Here is a 16,173-nt window from a genome sequence, read left to right as displayed (position 1 = left end):
GAGCTTTTGTCATAATATTGCAGAGCTAACCGACTTTCTTATCTCAGTGCTTTCTGACTTCCCAACCATATCTGCAGCATGTTAATTCCTTAACAGAGCTGCTCAGATGTGCTGGTGTGCCCACTCAGACCAGTTGAGCGTTTTCGGGATCTTCGGCCAGATGAGCTAGCAGATTTGTTCTCCACCACTCAGAGAGTCGCCAACTTGGTGGAGAAACACTTCAATGCCACCTCAATCACCATCGCCATTCAGGTAAACCACACACTCAGTGACTGTTAAAAAATATTACCGTCACAGTCGGGGAGAAGCTGACTTTGTGGAGTGACCTGGTGGACCCAAGTGCAGACAAGCAAAAACCCAACTTGATCTTAACAAAGGGCGAGCTGGACGTGAACATGAACATAGAAACCTGACATGAGAAACCTGAAACATGAAGACTTGGCATCATTTCATAGACCTGGAAACATGGCAGGACAAAGCAGGATGGAAAAATGAGAAATGAATGAAAACTGACAGACTAAATACACACAGGAGGTGAATGAACATAATGACGCCACAGGTATCATAACAGGACGCAGACATGAAAAACACCATAAACTCAAAATGCTGGGTGATATGACCCAGAACCATGACGGTACTTGAAAAATAGGGTAATAATAAAAATAGGGTAATAATAAAAATAGGGTAATAATACAATAATGCCACCCTCCCAAGAGCCAGAGGCAGGGTAAGACCCAGGAGACCCCAGCCGTCCACAGCACCCAAGAGAGCTGAAGACCCGAGGGGAGCAAGCATGTCTTGAGGTGTGCCATGACCAGTCGCTCAAAAAATTTCATAACTATGGGCACGAGTTCAACAGGGTGATAGTTGTTCAGGCATTTTGGTGGTGAGTGTTTCGGCACTGGCACAATGGAGATGGTCTTGAAGCACATTTAGGAGAGAGAGAGGGGGAAAAACTATGTAATTCATTTTTTTTACTGTAAGGTGATGGGAAGTAATGATCAGTGTGGTCACATAATTGTGTAGATACTGATTGTATCCTTTTTTCTACAAACCCAAATCTGAAAAAGTTGAAAAGTTGTGTAACATGTAAAAACGAAAAGTCAAATTCAATGCTCACAGCAACCATATTTTATTCACAATATAGCCTTGAAAACATATCAAATGTTAATCTGAAAAAATGTCTTTCTTAGATCTTTTTGCGCAAGGGACCAAAAGTAAAGAAAAAAAGGTCGTGATTTAGCAATAGTACATGTGAGAGGATTGGTCTTTTCATACGGGGGCCCATAAACTGGTAACTCAGTATTTATTTCACTTTCCTTCATTTTGGAAGAGAATCGAGGCGCAAAAAATAGTCACTCACCTCCAGTGAGTATTATGCTGCAGCGGATAGTAAAGGGACAACAAACATACTGTGTCTTGTACTGCTGCATCTGTAACAAACCACACTCACACTCTGACTAGAGCCACAAAATAGGTTTTAATAATATTTCCTAGCATGGAAAATCTGAGTGACCCAACTGGGTGACTATTGCCAGGGCAATTTTTCCACTGCAGTTAAGCTCAGAGTGGAAAAATCACATACAAAATACATAAATGCAATTAGATTAAAAAAAAATCACATTTACTTCTACATTCTCTACAAGATAAATGGAGAATTTACCTGCTGTATTTTTACATTATAGCTGTTGGATCGAGTGTTAATAACTGTTCTGCAAATCCATCTGTTCCAAAAAGTTTTGAGTAATGGTTTGAAGTGGAGATTTTGAGTTGGCTGTAATTCTTAAACAGATACTGCTATATCTTTGTTAAAACCCTTGAATTAACGTTGGTTGTGTGCACTTTAGTCTAAATATGGAACATTTAAAAAACTAACTCCCATTGAATAAATATAGCCAAAAAGTTGTCTATGAAGACAAATATCTCAGGATAAAGATGGCTTTGACACAAACCAAGGGGGTTGTTTTAGGGGAGGTGAGATGTTATTACCGCATCTTAAATTAAATTCTTTCTTTAAAATATTAATGCAAGTATTTCTAAATTCTCATCTCTGGACTAATTACCCTTTCTTTTCCCACCAGGATGGCCCTGAAGCCGGACAAACTGTGAAGGTGAGAACTTAATAATTTATGACTTTTAAATATGTCATGAACCCTCTGCAATAGTTATGCACTATTAAATAATCATCATAATTACTTTGTAGAGCTAAACTCCTGGAGATGGCGAATTATTCAGTTATCTTTTCTAAAAGGTGTAATTTTTAGTTTGGTTGAAGGCTATATGAAATAATTCATGTCACTTGCTTGGGAACCATTGGGAAAGTGCACATAGGTTAAAGTGAGGGGAGAGAATCATCCTCTTGTAAAATACTTCACTGTACTGTTGTGCTATTTTTTACTATATTAAAAAAATGTATGATGCATTTGACCCTTTTGAATAATAAATAAAATATCAGTGTATGAGATCCAGCATATGTGTAGCTCATATTACAGTTTGAAATGCACATCATAAGTGGAGAAGTTTTTGGCAACAAATGAGTAAACGATTTAGATGATGTGCTGTATGAGGCAAGAAGAAAACATTTGATCCTTATACAACCGTTGGAAGAGCTTGGTTCGCATAGCCGGTAATAAATAAGACTCATTCCCAGTGGGTGATAGGCTCTGCCAGGGCTGCCATTTGTCACCGATTCTGTTCATAATTTTTATTGACAGAATTTCTAGGCGTAGCCAAGTGACGGAAGGCATTCACTTAGTAGGTCTCAGAATCTCATCTCTGCTTTTCCCGGATGATGTTGTTCTGTTGGGTTCATCAGGTGATGGCCTCAAGCTCACACTGGAATGGTTTGCAGCCAAGTGTGAAGGGCACAGGAACAACCTCACAAGATCCATAGATGGGTCTACTAGTGGTGTGCGGATTGATATAGAAATATCGATTCTTCTGATACCAGTAATTTAAGTTCTAGAATCGATTCTCATATTAAAATATCGATATTTTAGTACTTTGAGGTAAATTTGTAGTTTTTCATTTACAGGAACACAGTGGAAAGAAACTATATCATTCGGATTGTCTAAATTGGAAGGAACTACTTCCTCTTACGCCGTTCATAGTCATATGCGAAGTATAAATGTGTCACAGCCCCTGGCGTGCGCACTCACAACAATGGCTGAGTGTAAACGGCGTCATGTGTGGGCGTATTTTACCTCCACAAACAGCCAAGACGCAGTTTGCGATACATGTGGCAAGACAGTGAGGTGTTGTAGCAACACCACTAACCTCGTCAAACACCTCAGAGTAAATCATATCACAGAATATGATGAGCCGAACTGAAGAGGAGGAGAGGGACAGGTGCTGCTAGGGCGAGACAGACGTCTCTCACAGAGTCCTTTAGTGCTGCAGGCAACGTGTTCAAATAGGCACAACTTCAAATTTTTTTATTTCTATATGATTTTTCTGCATTATTAAGCAATAAGAACAAGTAGTCTGATGTCCTGTAATCATTATGAAGCTATATTATAATATTATTACAATTACATAATACAATTATATATTGCATTATGAAATACAATTCAGTATCAATATTGGATCAGTATTGTCAATACCACCCTGAATTTTACTTGGTATTGGATCGGAAAGGAAATCAGTGGTATTGCACATCACTAGGGTCTACCACACCAGGCAAGAGCCCAGGTGCAGACTGTGTAAAGATGCCCCTGAGACAATCAAGCACATAACAGCAGGGTGCAAGATGCTAGCACTTTGGGCAGTGACCTCTAAACTGGGCAGGTGGCTCCTGCAGATCCCAGGAGTGATGTCTGAGATCTCCCAGAAGAGTGCTTTAAACGCCTTGCTTTGTGTGCTATATAAATAAAATTTAACTGCTCAATAAATACGTAAGGCAGCGGAAACCCAAGAAACAAGGGGATCAAGAAGAGGAACAATCATGGAACAACAGGCCCCTGCATGGCATGTACCACCAGTAGACAGAAAAAGTGGCTGATATTGAAAAATCCTACCTGTGATGGACAGAGTTGAAAAACAGGAGTCCCAGGAATTATTAGAAAAATATGGTTTTTATTTATTTAACCCCCAAAAATTAGATTTACAAAAGTAATAAATGTTGAGCTCATAAATGAGGTCAAAGAAACAAAACTGAGCTCAGGCAAAGACTGCAAACTTAACAAACCAAATGACTGCCCAAACAAACATAATTGACCTAAACATGAAATTACACACAGGGGTGTATATATACATATATATATATATATATATATATATATATATATATATAACACACAAAAAAAACACCCAGCACGCCCCTGCGGGCGGTTTATCCTTCAAGCTCGGGTCCTCTACCAGAGGCCTGGGAGCTTGAGGGTCCTGCGCAGTATCTTAGCTGTTCCCAGGACTGCGCTCTTCTGGACAGAGATCTCCGATGTTGTTCCCGGGATCTGCTGGAGGCACTCGCCTAGCTTGGGAGTCACCGCACCTAGTGCTCCGATTACCATGGGGACCACCGTTACCTTCACCCTCCACATCCTCTCGAGCTCTTCTCTGAGCCCTTGGTATTTCTCCAGCTTCTCGTGTTCCTTCTTCCTGATATTGCTGTCATTCGGAACCGCTACATCGATCACTACGGCCGTCTTCTTCTGTTTGTCTACCACCACTATGTCCGGTTGGTTAGCCACCACCATTTTGTCCGTCTGTATCTGGAAGTCCCACAGGATCTTAGCTCGGTCATTCTCCACCACCCTTGGGGGCGTCTCCCATTTTGACCTCGGAACTTCCAGGCCATATTCGGCACAGATGTTTCTGTACACTATGCCGGCCACTTGGTTATGGCGTTCCATGTATGCCCTGCCTGCTAGCATCTTGCACCCTGCTGTTATGTGCTGGATTGTCTCAGGGGCATCTTTACACAGCCTGCACCTGGGGTCTTGCCTAGTGTGATAGACCCCAGCCTCTATGGATCTTGTACTCAGAGCTTGTTCTTGTGCTGCCATGATTAGTGCCTCTGTGCTGTCTTTCAGTCCAGCTTTGTCCAGCCACTGGTAGGATTTCTGGATATCAGCCACCTCCTCTATCTGCCGGTGGTACATACCGTGCAGGGGCCTGTCCTTCCATGATGGTTCCTCGTCTCCCTCCTCTTTCTTGGGTTTCTGCTGCCTGAGGTATTCACTGAGCACTCGGTCAGTTGGGGCCATCTTCCCAATGTATTCTTGGATGTTCGTTGTCTCATCTCGTTGTCTGGACTGTGGTGCTGACGCTCACCAGTCCCCGGCCCCCTTCCTTCCGCTTAGCGTACAGCCTCAGGGTGCTGGACTTGGGGTGAAACCCTCCATGCATGGTCAGGAGCTTTCTTGTCTTTATGTCAGTGGCTTCTATCTCCTCCTTTGGCCAGCCTATTACCCCAGCAGGGTACCTAATCACGGGCAGGGCGTAGGTGTTGATGGCCCGGATCTTGTTCTTACCGTTCAGCTGACTCCTCAGGACTTGCCTGACCCTCTGCAGGTACTTGGTGGTTGCAGCTTTACTAGCTGCCTCTTCATGGTTCCCATTTGCCTGCGGGATCCCCAGGTACTTGTAGCTGTCCTCTATGTCTGCAATGTTGCCCTCTGGTAGTTCGATCCCCTCAGTTCTGACTACCTTCCCTCTCTTTGTTATCATCCGACTACACTTCTCCAGCCTGAATGACATCCCGATGTCATTGCTGTATATCCTGGTAGTGTGGATCAGTGAATCGATGTCTCGTTCACTCTTGGCATACAGCTTGATGTCATCCATGTACAGGAGGTGGCTGACAACTGCTCCGTTCCGTAGTCGGTATCCGTAGCCAGTCTTGTTAATGATCTCACTGAGGGGGTTCAGGCCTATGCAGAACAGCAGTGGGGACAGAGCATCTCCTTGGTAGATTCCGCACTTGATGGTGACTTGTGCTATGGGCTTGGAGTTGGCCTCTAGTGTTGTACGCCACATCCCCATTGAGTTCCTGATGAAGGCTCTTAGGGTCCTGTTGATCTTGTACCGTTCTAGGCATTCCAGTATCCAGCTGTGGGGCATTGAGTCATAGGCCTTCTTGTAATCAATCCAGGCAGTGCACAGGTTGGTCAGCCTGGTCTTGCAGTCTTGGCTGACTGTCCTGTCTACCAGTAGCTGGTGTTTTGCGCCTCTGCATGCCCGCTCATGCCCGCTCTTTCTGTGCCCCGCTCATGTATTGAGCCATGTGCCTGTTCATCTTAGCCGATATGATGCCTGACAGGAGCTTCCATGTAGTACTGAGGCAGGTTATTGGTCGGTAGTTGGATGGGACCGGTCCCTTCTTGGGGTCCTTGGGGATCAGGACCGTCCGACCTTCGGTTAGCCATTCCGGGTGTCTCTCGTCAACTAGCAGCTGGTTCATTTGTGCTGCCAGACGCTCGTGGAGTGCAGTCAGCTTCTTCAGCCAGTAGGCGTGAACCATGTCGGGGCCTGGTGCTGTCCAACTCTACATACTAGAGACCCTTGCTTGGATGTCTGCCACCATGATGGTTACTGGACCCTGTTCAGGGAGGTTGCTATGGTCTGCCCTCAGATCCACTAGCCACTGAGCATTGCCGTTTTATATATATATATATATTTCAACCAAAGACAAAAAACAGTTGAATGTGGACTATTAAACAGTGTGGCACTCTTCTTGAAGTTTATTACTTCAGGATTGAGTAATTGATTAGCATATTGATTTACTTTGCCTTAACGAAACCTAATTACAACAGAATTAATACATTAAAGTAAATTAATCAACACCGCCGAGTCATGCTGTTAGAATCCTAAACGCACGGGCAAAGGATGGGGTGTGGCACCAATCTCATCAATCCACTCCAGGTTATTAATTAACAGTAGACAGAATTTAAATCCATTTGAAAACCTGACTGTTAGACTTGTCCACAAAGAAATTATTTGTTGTTGTCATTTGTTCACCATGCTCAGAGTTTTGGATTTCTCAGCAAAATAATTATAGCGAGTGCCTTTAACATCCATGCAGATGCTGACAATTGCAGCTTCAGCACTTTATGTAATTCATAAGAAGACTCTATTAGCTTTCTCAAAGTGTGAAAGAACCCAGCGCTTTAATGACTGCATCTTGCTCTGACATAGAACAGCATAGGAACTGAACATTTGTCAGGGTTCCTGCGTCGTTGACCCAGTGTTTCAGGTTGGATTTTTTGCAACTGTTTACTTCTCATGTATGTTCCCTGTCTTATTGTGATAGTCTTTTGTCTGTGTGCATTATTTTCAGTTCTACTTTCCATGTCTCATGAGTTAGATTTAGTTCAGCTGTCTTCTTATTTGTTTATAATCATCCTCATCATAAAAGTTTTTCCTGACAATGATCTTTTGTCTCACCATTTCTTAATGGCATTTAGTTTTACAATGGATTGCACAGCACTGGAAAGGAAAACAACGAAAAAACAAAAACAATTTCAGTACACTAAATATCTTTCTGAATGTGTTGGAACAAAACTGAAAGAAGCTCTTCTCTTCTTCGTGCAGAGAAGATACCTGGACTCGACTCCCACAGAGGCTGATTATCTCATTAATAGTGTTACATGCTCACTGCATGCGACTCTGAATACTGTAGCTTCTCTGAAAAGGAAGCAGGAAATTTTGGAGGTTGATGCCCTGGCATACCCTGGCATAAAGTCATGACTTGAACCAGAAAAGTCTTAAGCTTGAGAGAAAATAGCTTTGCATTTATTTAAACCATCTTTCTTTGGTTTGGAAAAAGTTTTACTTGTTTTATTCTGTGAAACATCACTGACAGAGAAAAACAGGAACAGCCCCAGGTTTTTCTTCAGCACTGTGGCCAGGCTGACAAAAAGTAAGAGCTCTGTTTGAGCCAAGCGTCCGTTACCCTTAACTAGTAATGACTTTCTTCACAAATACAATATTAATCATTATAGAAAAAAATTATTCATAACCAGCTTAGAGACATATCATTACGTACCACTACTTTCTCCTAATTGACAAATACTAAGGTTCTTGTACTCTGCACGTAAAATCTTAGTCTAGATCAGACCTTCCCAAAGTGTGGGGCCCGCCCCCTAGGGAGGGCGCGGAGCCCTTGGTTTCACCTGCACAAGTGCCAAGGTAGGTCTCCCTACAGAATTGGTTTTCCCTTCATCGGGAGCACGCACTGGGCTGTCCAAATCACGTATAAACAGTATCCCACATTCTTGATTTTTAGTTCACAAACACTTCTCGTAATGACTAACTACTCCTGACATTTTGGAGATGTTAGCTCTTTATACAGTAAAGTTACAGCGGGCTACAAATAATATCAGGCTGATCCTGTCACGATTTGTTCCCCCTGTTCAAATCACGGACAAACAGTATCCCACAGTTGTTTATGTTTTTGAACCCATTTTGCACAGAGAGGCATTTTTGATTTGATAGCAATGTTGAATATTATTACACAGGAAAAAAACAACAACTACACGTAAAATAATCACACCGTGATGCCTTTGCCTTTGTAAATGGAGGGACAGTAACTGCGCGTGTATATGTAAGCCTGTAAAAACTTAAGGTGGTCAGATTAACAGTATTTCGTCTCTATCTGCCATTCTGCAATTCATCTCACGTAAACAATACACAGCGTGACGTGAAAAAAGGCACATACCTTTGACATGGCGTGAGGAACTCTGTATTCCTCGTCTACACGTAACCGCAAAAAAGGAGTTTTAAAAAATCTCCGTTTTCGGTGATTCGAAACGCCGTTTACGTGTGGACGAAACAGCTGCGTTTTCAAAAATACCCGTGTAGGTGCGGACGTAGCGTAAAAGAGTTAGTAGTTTATTTTCTTACTACTTGTAATTTATTGCAGATTCTTGTATTTGCTTAATTGTTTACTAAATGTTTGAGGTGTGAAATAAACTGCAATGGAGCAAAATATGGGTTTGTGTGGTAGGAGGATGTGTTTGTGCGTGCGTGTGCGTGCGTGCGCGCGTGCACGCGCGGGAGGGTGGGGGGCGCGAACACTTTTCCTGTAAAACAAAGGGGGGCCTAGCAAAAAAAGTTTGGGAACCACTGGTCTAGATGATATTACTTTCGCCTCAAATGCACTGTTGGAGTCATTGTTAACCACAATATGTTCTAAAGTGTGCATATTAAACAAATATGTAGGCTTTCTGCTATTTGCATGGCATTTCTAAAATTAGAAATATCCTGCCTGAGTGATGCTGAAAAAGGATTTTATTCATTTGTACACTTGAAAGAGGACAAGAAAGAAAAATCATATTTCTCCCACACTGGCTTCTCTTCATTGCCCCCTGATAAATCCAGAACTGACTTTAAAATCCTTCTCCTGACATACAAGGTCTTGAATTATGAGGTCCAATCTTATCTTAAAGATCTCATAGTACCACATTATCTTTATCACTTTATTCTTAGGCTTTGTTTGATTTATTTGTGGGGTAGCATTTCTAAAAGTAGAATAGGATGCAGAGCCTTCAGCTTTCAGACCCTGTGGAACCAGCTTCTAGTTTGGATTTCGGAGACAAACACCTTCTGTATTTTAAAGGCAAATGTATTTATCCCACAATTGGGGAAATTCTACTTTTAAAGTAAACAGAGCCAACAAACAAAATAATAGTTTAATTAATGAAGTAAAAACATTTACTACAGATTGTGACATCAGTGTAGATTAATATGGCAAAATTACTCAAAACCAAGAAATAAAGATGTGTAAAAGCAATTGTATAAGCAATGGTTCTGAATTTCAAAGGATCCAGAAAACTGCTGCTAAAACACAGTTTTATATTGGAGTGGTCTGAATTTGTCTTTTTATTTCTTTGTAAATTGTAGAGTAAATTGATGAGGATAAAAATGCATAATTACTAGTTACCTACTGTAAAGTGATATGCTTAGATATCATTTTTTATACTCAGTAGTATAGGTATATAGTGCAATTGTATATTAGCAAAAACTGTTAGATATCTGTTGCCCCTGGGTCCTAGAATAAAGTCAAGTCAATTCTTAAAAACATAAAAATAAAAAATCCCTGCTTGGTGAAATGCACCCTCACCCTCCTGTGATTTGTGCCATGCCAGTAACGTTCTGATGGCTTCTCCAGCATACTGTGAAACTCTGTCATAGTGCTCCCAGGAAAAAGTAAGATTTTCTCCAGATCAACCACAATATCTAAACCTTGTTTGTATGTTTACAGCATGTCCACGTCCATGTGCTGCCCAGGAAGGCTGGGGATTTTAAACACAATGACAGCATCTACGATGAGGTAAGATGGACAACTTTCGGCCATCCCTATTAGTTCATTTAAAAATTATTTTTAATTTTATTTTAAATAAAAAAAAGATTATTTTCACTGTCAAGCACTGTGTACAGGACACAAAAACATCTGGGTCAGTGTGGGCTTATACTTTGGTAAGCTATGTGAAAAATGTTAAGAAATAGTTAAGGGTACCAGGACTTGCATGGTTTTGTAAAAAATATGATCTGGGTACTTGATCACTCTGATAAATATCTCAGTTTCTGTGATGGGCAATCAGATACTGATGAGATGTCTGTGACACAAGACAGCCTATTTCCCAATCTCTCCTGCTCACCAGTAAGAACATAACTATGAAAACAGCACTATGGTGGCTGCTGACTTATCTTCTAGTTCTGCACAACTGGTATTGTTCTCCCAAGCTCATGCTCCAGTGTGTCACCACAGCAGTATGAAAGGACAATTCACTGCTTATGAACTGATTCACATGTGGCTGCTAATAATGTTAATTAAACATCTGAGTTTGAACAAATATCAGTGAGCTATATAACCCTCAGGAGCCAGAATCCCCAAACCAATGAACTATAGCACTTCACTATGAAAATAATGAACGTGCCTTTCAGGCTATTTTAAATTTCACTGTGATATTTTGAATTTGTAACAAGAGAGTCTGTGGCAAATGAATATCAATGACTGGGGACTATGATATGAATATTCTAATAACCACGTCTAATAAAAAAGAGCTCTCTATACTTCCTTCTCCTGCCTTAAGGGTAGAAATGAAACATGCATTTCCACAGTGGAGTCCCAGCAGCAAAATGTAAATAGGTTTGTTTTTAATTTGCATGTGATCATAAGGTTTATTGTAAGAACAGTGCCATTTATATTTTCCATATCACATCCAGCAAATGAGAATATTTTTCTTTGAGGTCTTTTTCTTTGCAATAAATAATTGGCAAATATTTGTTCCTTTCTTATCATGTCAGTATAAAATGTTTTATAGCCCAGACTGTGCACTTTTATTTACTGATTAAAAAAAAAACTATTTACAAGGCAGCAGAACTGGTGAGAACCTTTCCCCTCAGCACTTAGTGTCAGCAAGGCAGAAAACCGCCACCTTCTCAGAATCTAATTTGGTATTGATTGTTCAGATTTCAATGCATCAGTGTTTAAGCTGAACTTATGGGTAACACATTATTGATAATATTGGAAGACACAGTACTTCCAAACCCAATTGTTATAATTATTATTTTTATATTTTTTAGAATTATATTATGAGGTATAACTATTAAAACAAGTTACTAGGTGTACATACTAGATATGGCAAGATACCACTTTTTTATGTCCGGTACTGATACCGATATCATAAATTTGGATATCTGCCGATACCAATATAAATCCGATATAGAGTATTTTATAATCAATAAAATGTTTTTTTTTAAATATCTTGCTGCATTTTGTATAAGTTCATACTCAAGTTTAAAAAACAAAAACAAAACACTAAAGCTATTCTGTTATACCTGTATGCAAAAAATACACTACACCCAAAATATTTCATAGTTCAGCAAAACTGATCAATCTAATAAACTTAAAGCTACACCATCCTTCCTATTCTGGTATTTTAAAGAGTACTTAGTGGAAATAATAAGCAACCTAACTAATAGGGTTGCCAACTCCGAGCAAAAAAAAAAAAAAAAAAAAATGCTTAATTGACATAATCGACTTTAATTTAATGCACGTTAAAAAAAATGCACAGAAATCAATAATTTTTCTACAATAATTAAATAGATTCAACATCTTTCTTCAATAGAATTGCAGACTGCACAGATGGTATCTTCCCAAAGGAAAAAGTACTATAGCTTAGAAGCACGTAGCGAGGCTCCAAATACTCAACCAGACCGCCGACAGGTCTCGCACGCCACAGCCACTCTATCTACGTGACGCATACTGCTCCGATATGCTAAGGTTATGAGCTGGGTTACGCTATATCGCAAGTTTTGTGAGGTGCTTTTGTGATATTGAATGGATCGGATTACATTTTTTATTTCTCTCCGATATCCGATCCAGTAATTTAGGTCAGTATCGGACCGATACCGATACATAACATCGGATCAGTCCATCTCTAATACATACCTGATATGAACAAAAATATTGGGCTGTTGCATAGCTGCTCAGCACTGGAAAATCATGCCTTGAAGCTCTGGCACAGTTTCTTTGCTGATATTAATACCGAAGGAAGTTTAGGACTCTGCAGTGTGATTCCACTTCCACTTTGCAGTAATATCACTTACAGTTGGTCATGGAATGTCTAAGATAGAATAAATTTAACAAACTGACGTGCTGCAGCGGTGGCATCCTATTTATATACCACACTTGATTTATGAGAATAAGTCATTCAAACATTTCTTTTGCCTTGTTTCTCTTAAACAGGGTGTATGTCTTAAACAGGGTATAATGATTTGTCAACATCACATAGAAGACACACAACTGCTACTTAACACTAGAAAAGATTAGGCTGTGATATGCCACAAGTATCTGACGCAACATTATGTCAGCTGGTGGTACAGGGGCTGAATCAGCCCACTCCCACACCACCAACCCCAGTGTCCCTAGACTGATTGGGACTTTCCAAGGTCTGCCTGGAAGACTTGGATGGCAGGGCAGACACCCTCACTCTAGTAAGCCGCTGCTTCTTCCATATCGTCACGTTCCATTGACCTGGATATGGAGGACACATTTGTCTGGCCCTAGGGGCTGAGGGGCCACTATTAAACGATTTTATTGAAGAAATGTTTTCGTTATTTCAATCTGCAACTTTTCCCTGACCATTAGGACAAGCTATAGTTTCAAGCACTCAAAAAGGTGAATCTGGTCATCTGGATGTAGGATATTCAGCGGGAGAAACGTTTCGTCACTCATCAAGTGACTTCTTCAGTCTAAGAATCAACTTTTGGGGATTTACCTACCTGGATGATTAAGCATGCATCAAGACATAGTTTGAAGATGTTTGTAGGAGCGTAAATGCATAGACAGATTTGTCTTAATTTCATGTTCAATATTTTACATGATAAATGTAATGGGTTAATACTTGGTTAGATTGGTCAGATTTCATTGCTCATTCGTTTGAGTAATATTTAATAGTAATATGCAAATGAATTATATTTTTTGGCACTGTAAGGTGGGGTGCTCATTTAGTATAATTAATTTATGTGTTTGTAAAGTAATTGTTGTTATTTGTTTTTTAACTTGTGTATGTTTATTATTGCATTTCTATGCATTTCATTTCTATATAAGGTGCAATTTGAACATGCACCAAGAAAAAAAAAAAGGAAAAAAGACAGGAGATGCACTTATGTGTGTGGAGCCAACCCCTTTTTTGACCTCTTTGTCTCTCTTCATTTTAAAAAATTTTGGCAAATTTGGAGGCTCAAAGGAAATCTGATGCTGAACACAAACAAATAGAAGCTGCTATAGACACTAGAACAGAAATGCATGCAATGCAGACTGCTCTTGCTGAGTCAGATGCAAAAATTAGAAGTTTTGCAAAAGTATAGCTATAAAGAGGAGTTTGAACCCCACAAAAATGCTGTACCTGAGCCATAATAGCAGCAGATATTAACAGCCTCTGGGGCCTCACCTAGCTCTGAGTAAGTGCTGCCTCCTATTTTCCAGCCTTCAACGGAACTTGCCTCACCCAGGGTCAGTGATACTTTGGGCTTACATTGAGTTTTTTTTAACATTAGCTTGCTGAGTGATCGCTTTACACAAGTTATCAAACACCGGGCCCTCACCAAAGTCAACATTAAACCAAGCTGATGTTCTTGGAGGAATTTCTCAGTTTTCAGTGATCCAAAACTCTGTTTATGTTTGGACAAAAGGCCCAAACATATAGAAAAAGCTTTGTTTTCAAAAATACTCGTGTACATGTGGGCGTAGCCTGTGTCTCCAAGCAGTGTCAAGAGTGTGGTAGAGATACCAGGAGACAGACTATTACATGAGTATGAATAGCCTATCCCCTATGAGTACAGTATAAAACTAGATTCTTTTAAATAACCATGTCATATTTTTCAGACAGGAAGTGACCACTTTGCAGTTCACAATTCACAAGACAAGCAAGTTATGAAGTGCAAGCTCCACCAGCTGTTTAGGTTTTACATATTAGAAATTACTGAGTTGACCAGATGTGCTAAGTGTAACTATATTGATATTTTTTAATTGATATTTTGAATCTTCTTACATATGCTCTCGCTTTTTTTCTATAAACAATAAAAGAAAATACAGTGACAAGTACAAACAAGTTGAGGAACAAATTCATTATGATGAGTTTCTCAGTTTTAATTTAGTGGATCAGATTTTTACATTGTGCATGCAAAAACTGATTACTGGGTCTCCGTACTGAACTTAAAGAGTGGTCTCATGTATAGTTTTGAAGAAGAAAATCTGCACTCTGTAAACATTTTTTTTTTAATCCAATAACAGTTGATATCTCAATGCATTGTCATGGACTAGTTAATACAGAAAACAATCCAAATTTGTTCTGACAATACATTATTACATATTACATCTTCATTGTCTTTGTAGTTACAAAACCATGATCAAGAGGATAAGGACATACCATCCAAGTGGAGATCAGAGGAAGAAATGGCAGCAGAAGCTTCAGATCTGAGGAAACAGCTCTAGAAACCTGAATGGTGAAATGGAAAAACCAATGATGTCAGTAATTCAATAAAGGCAGCACCGCCATGAACATAAAGTTAACATCTGCAATGTGAAATATAATAAAAAATATAATTGTATTTTATTTGACTTAATTTGATTATATGTATATTAAATCCTCAAAATCTTTGCTGAATTATGCTGTATATGACAAGTCAACCAAAAGAAATCTAACTTGTTGCTGAAATATAAAAGCTACACAGTGAATGTTTTTTTCCTCCTAAGTTCAGCAGTATTGTACAGATGAAAGAAGGCAGGCACTGACATTTCTTTAATGAAACACAGAGGACATGTGCTTGAAAAAAGTAACCAAGGTTCCTTACAGCATTACTGTATTATAGAATTTGTGTAGTATCTGTATTTGGACACTGTGCTTCACAGATTTTCAGGGCCAAGTAGATTGACTTCACTTTTGCCTGAATCTAGTATTTGAAAATAAAGGCCCTTCTGGCATTTATGTCTTACGAAACAGCTTGCAGCTTAACTAGGTTTTTTTTGTGTCATCAGGCTTCATAGATAAGGTTTCTTTGAGTTTGGCAGTTTATTCCCTCCTGGGTAACAAAGTGTAAAAATCTTGTAGAATACTCCAGAAGAGTCAAATGTAGTTGCTAAAGGGGCTGAATTAACAGTCTGAATGATTTTCTAAATAAGTTTACAGAGCAATCACCAGTCACTAATGTTTGTGGATTGGACTGCCATTTCATTAGTTTGGAACATACAAAAATGGTATACAAATGTGTGTCTCTTTGTCATACAACAAAAAGTTGTAAGGATTCGAATTGTATTTTCTATAAGTATCATTTTTGACTTTGCCCACTTGGGAGAGGGAGAGAGAGAGAGAGAGAGAGAGAGAGAGAGAGAGAGAGAGAGAGAGAGAGAGAGAGAGAGAAATGTAACAAAAACTACGTTTATATTTCTCTTCCGCGCTCCTTTCTACGTTCCAGTGCCAGGTGGCCGGATAATTGTTCAAATCCACTCATCGAAACAAAAGACTCCACATGAAATTGAATATTAGTGAATATTAATGTATCCATTTTTTAAAAATAAAGTGTAAATAGAGCTTTTTTTTGTCACTGAGCACTGCTACCATAAAAAAGTAAATAGTGGTTAAAGCTGTAAAAAGTGTGATTGGAGTTAAGACTTACATCTACTGGAATTTTGGTGAAAAAGTCATGGTAAAAACTACATCCTCTTTC

At 39.6% G+C, this 16,173-nt stretch overlaps 1 protein-coding gene across 2 annotated transcripts in view; it reads left to right on the top strand.

Moving 5' to 3' along the window:
- Nucleotides 1-15,869, top strand: part of fhit (fragile histidine triad diadenosine triphosphatase) — a 291,013-nt gene extending 275,144 nt beyond the window's left edge. For both annotated transcript variants that reach the window (XM_063474908.1, XM_063474909.1), the window contains exons 4-7: nucleotides 107-252; nucleotides 2,082-2,111; nucleotides 10,202-10,270; nucleotides 14,843-15,869. In XM_063474908.1, the coding sequence (XP_063330978.1) occupies nucleotides 107-252; nucleotides 2,082-2,111; nucleotides 10,202-10,270; nucleotides 14,843-14,941 (344 nt within the window). In that variant the 3' untranslated portion in view covers nucleotides 14,942-15,869. The remainder of the gene's footprint in view (nucleotides 1-106; nucleotides 253-2,081; nucleotides 2,112-10,201; nucleotides 10,271-14,842) is intronic.
- The last annotated feature ends 304 nt before the right edge of the window (nucleotides 15,870-16,173 follow it).

The sequence above is a fragment of the Pelmatolapia mariae genome, linkage group LG5 (assembly GCF_036321145.2).
Source record: "Pelmatolapia mariae isolate MD_Pm_ZW linkage group LG5, Pm_UMD_F_2, whole genome shotgun sequence".
Taxonomy (NCBI): domain Eukaryota; kingdom Metazoa; phylum Chordata; class Actinopteri; order Cichliformes; family Cichlidae; genus Pelmatolapia; species Pelmatolapia mariae.
The sequence above is the reverse complement of the archived record's forward strand: the minus strand, read 5'-3'. Positions and strand labels throughout refer to the sequence as shown.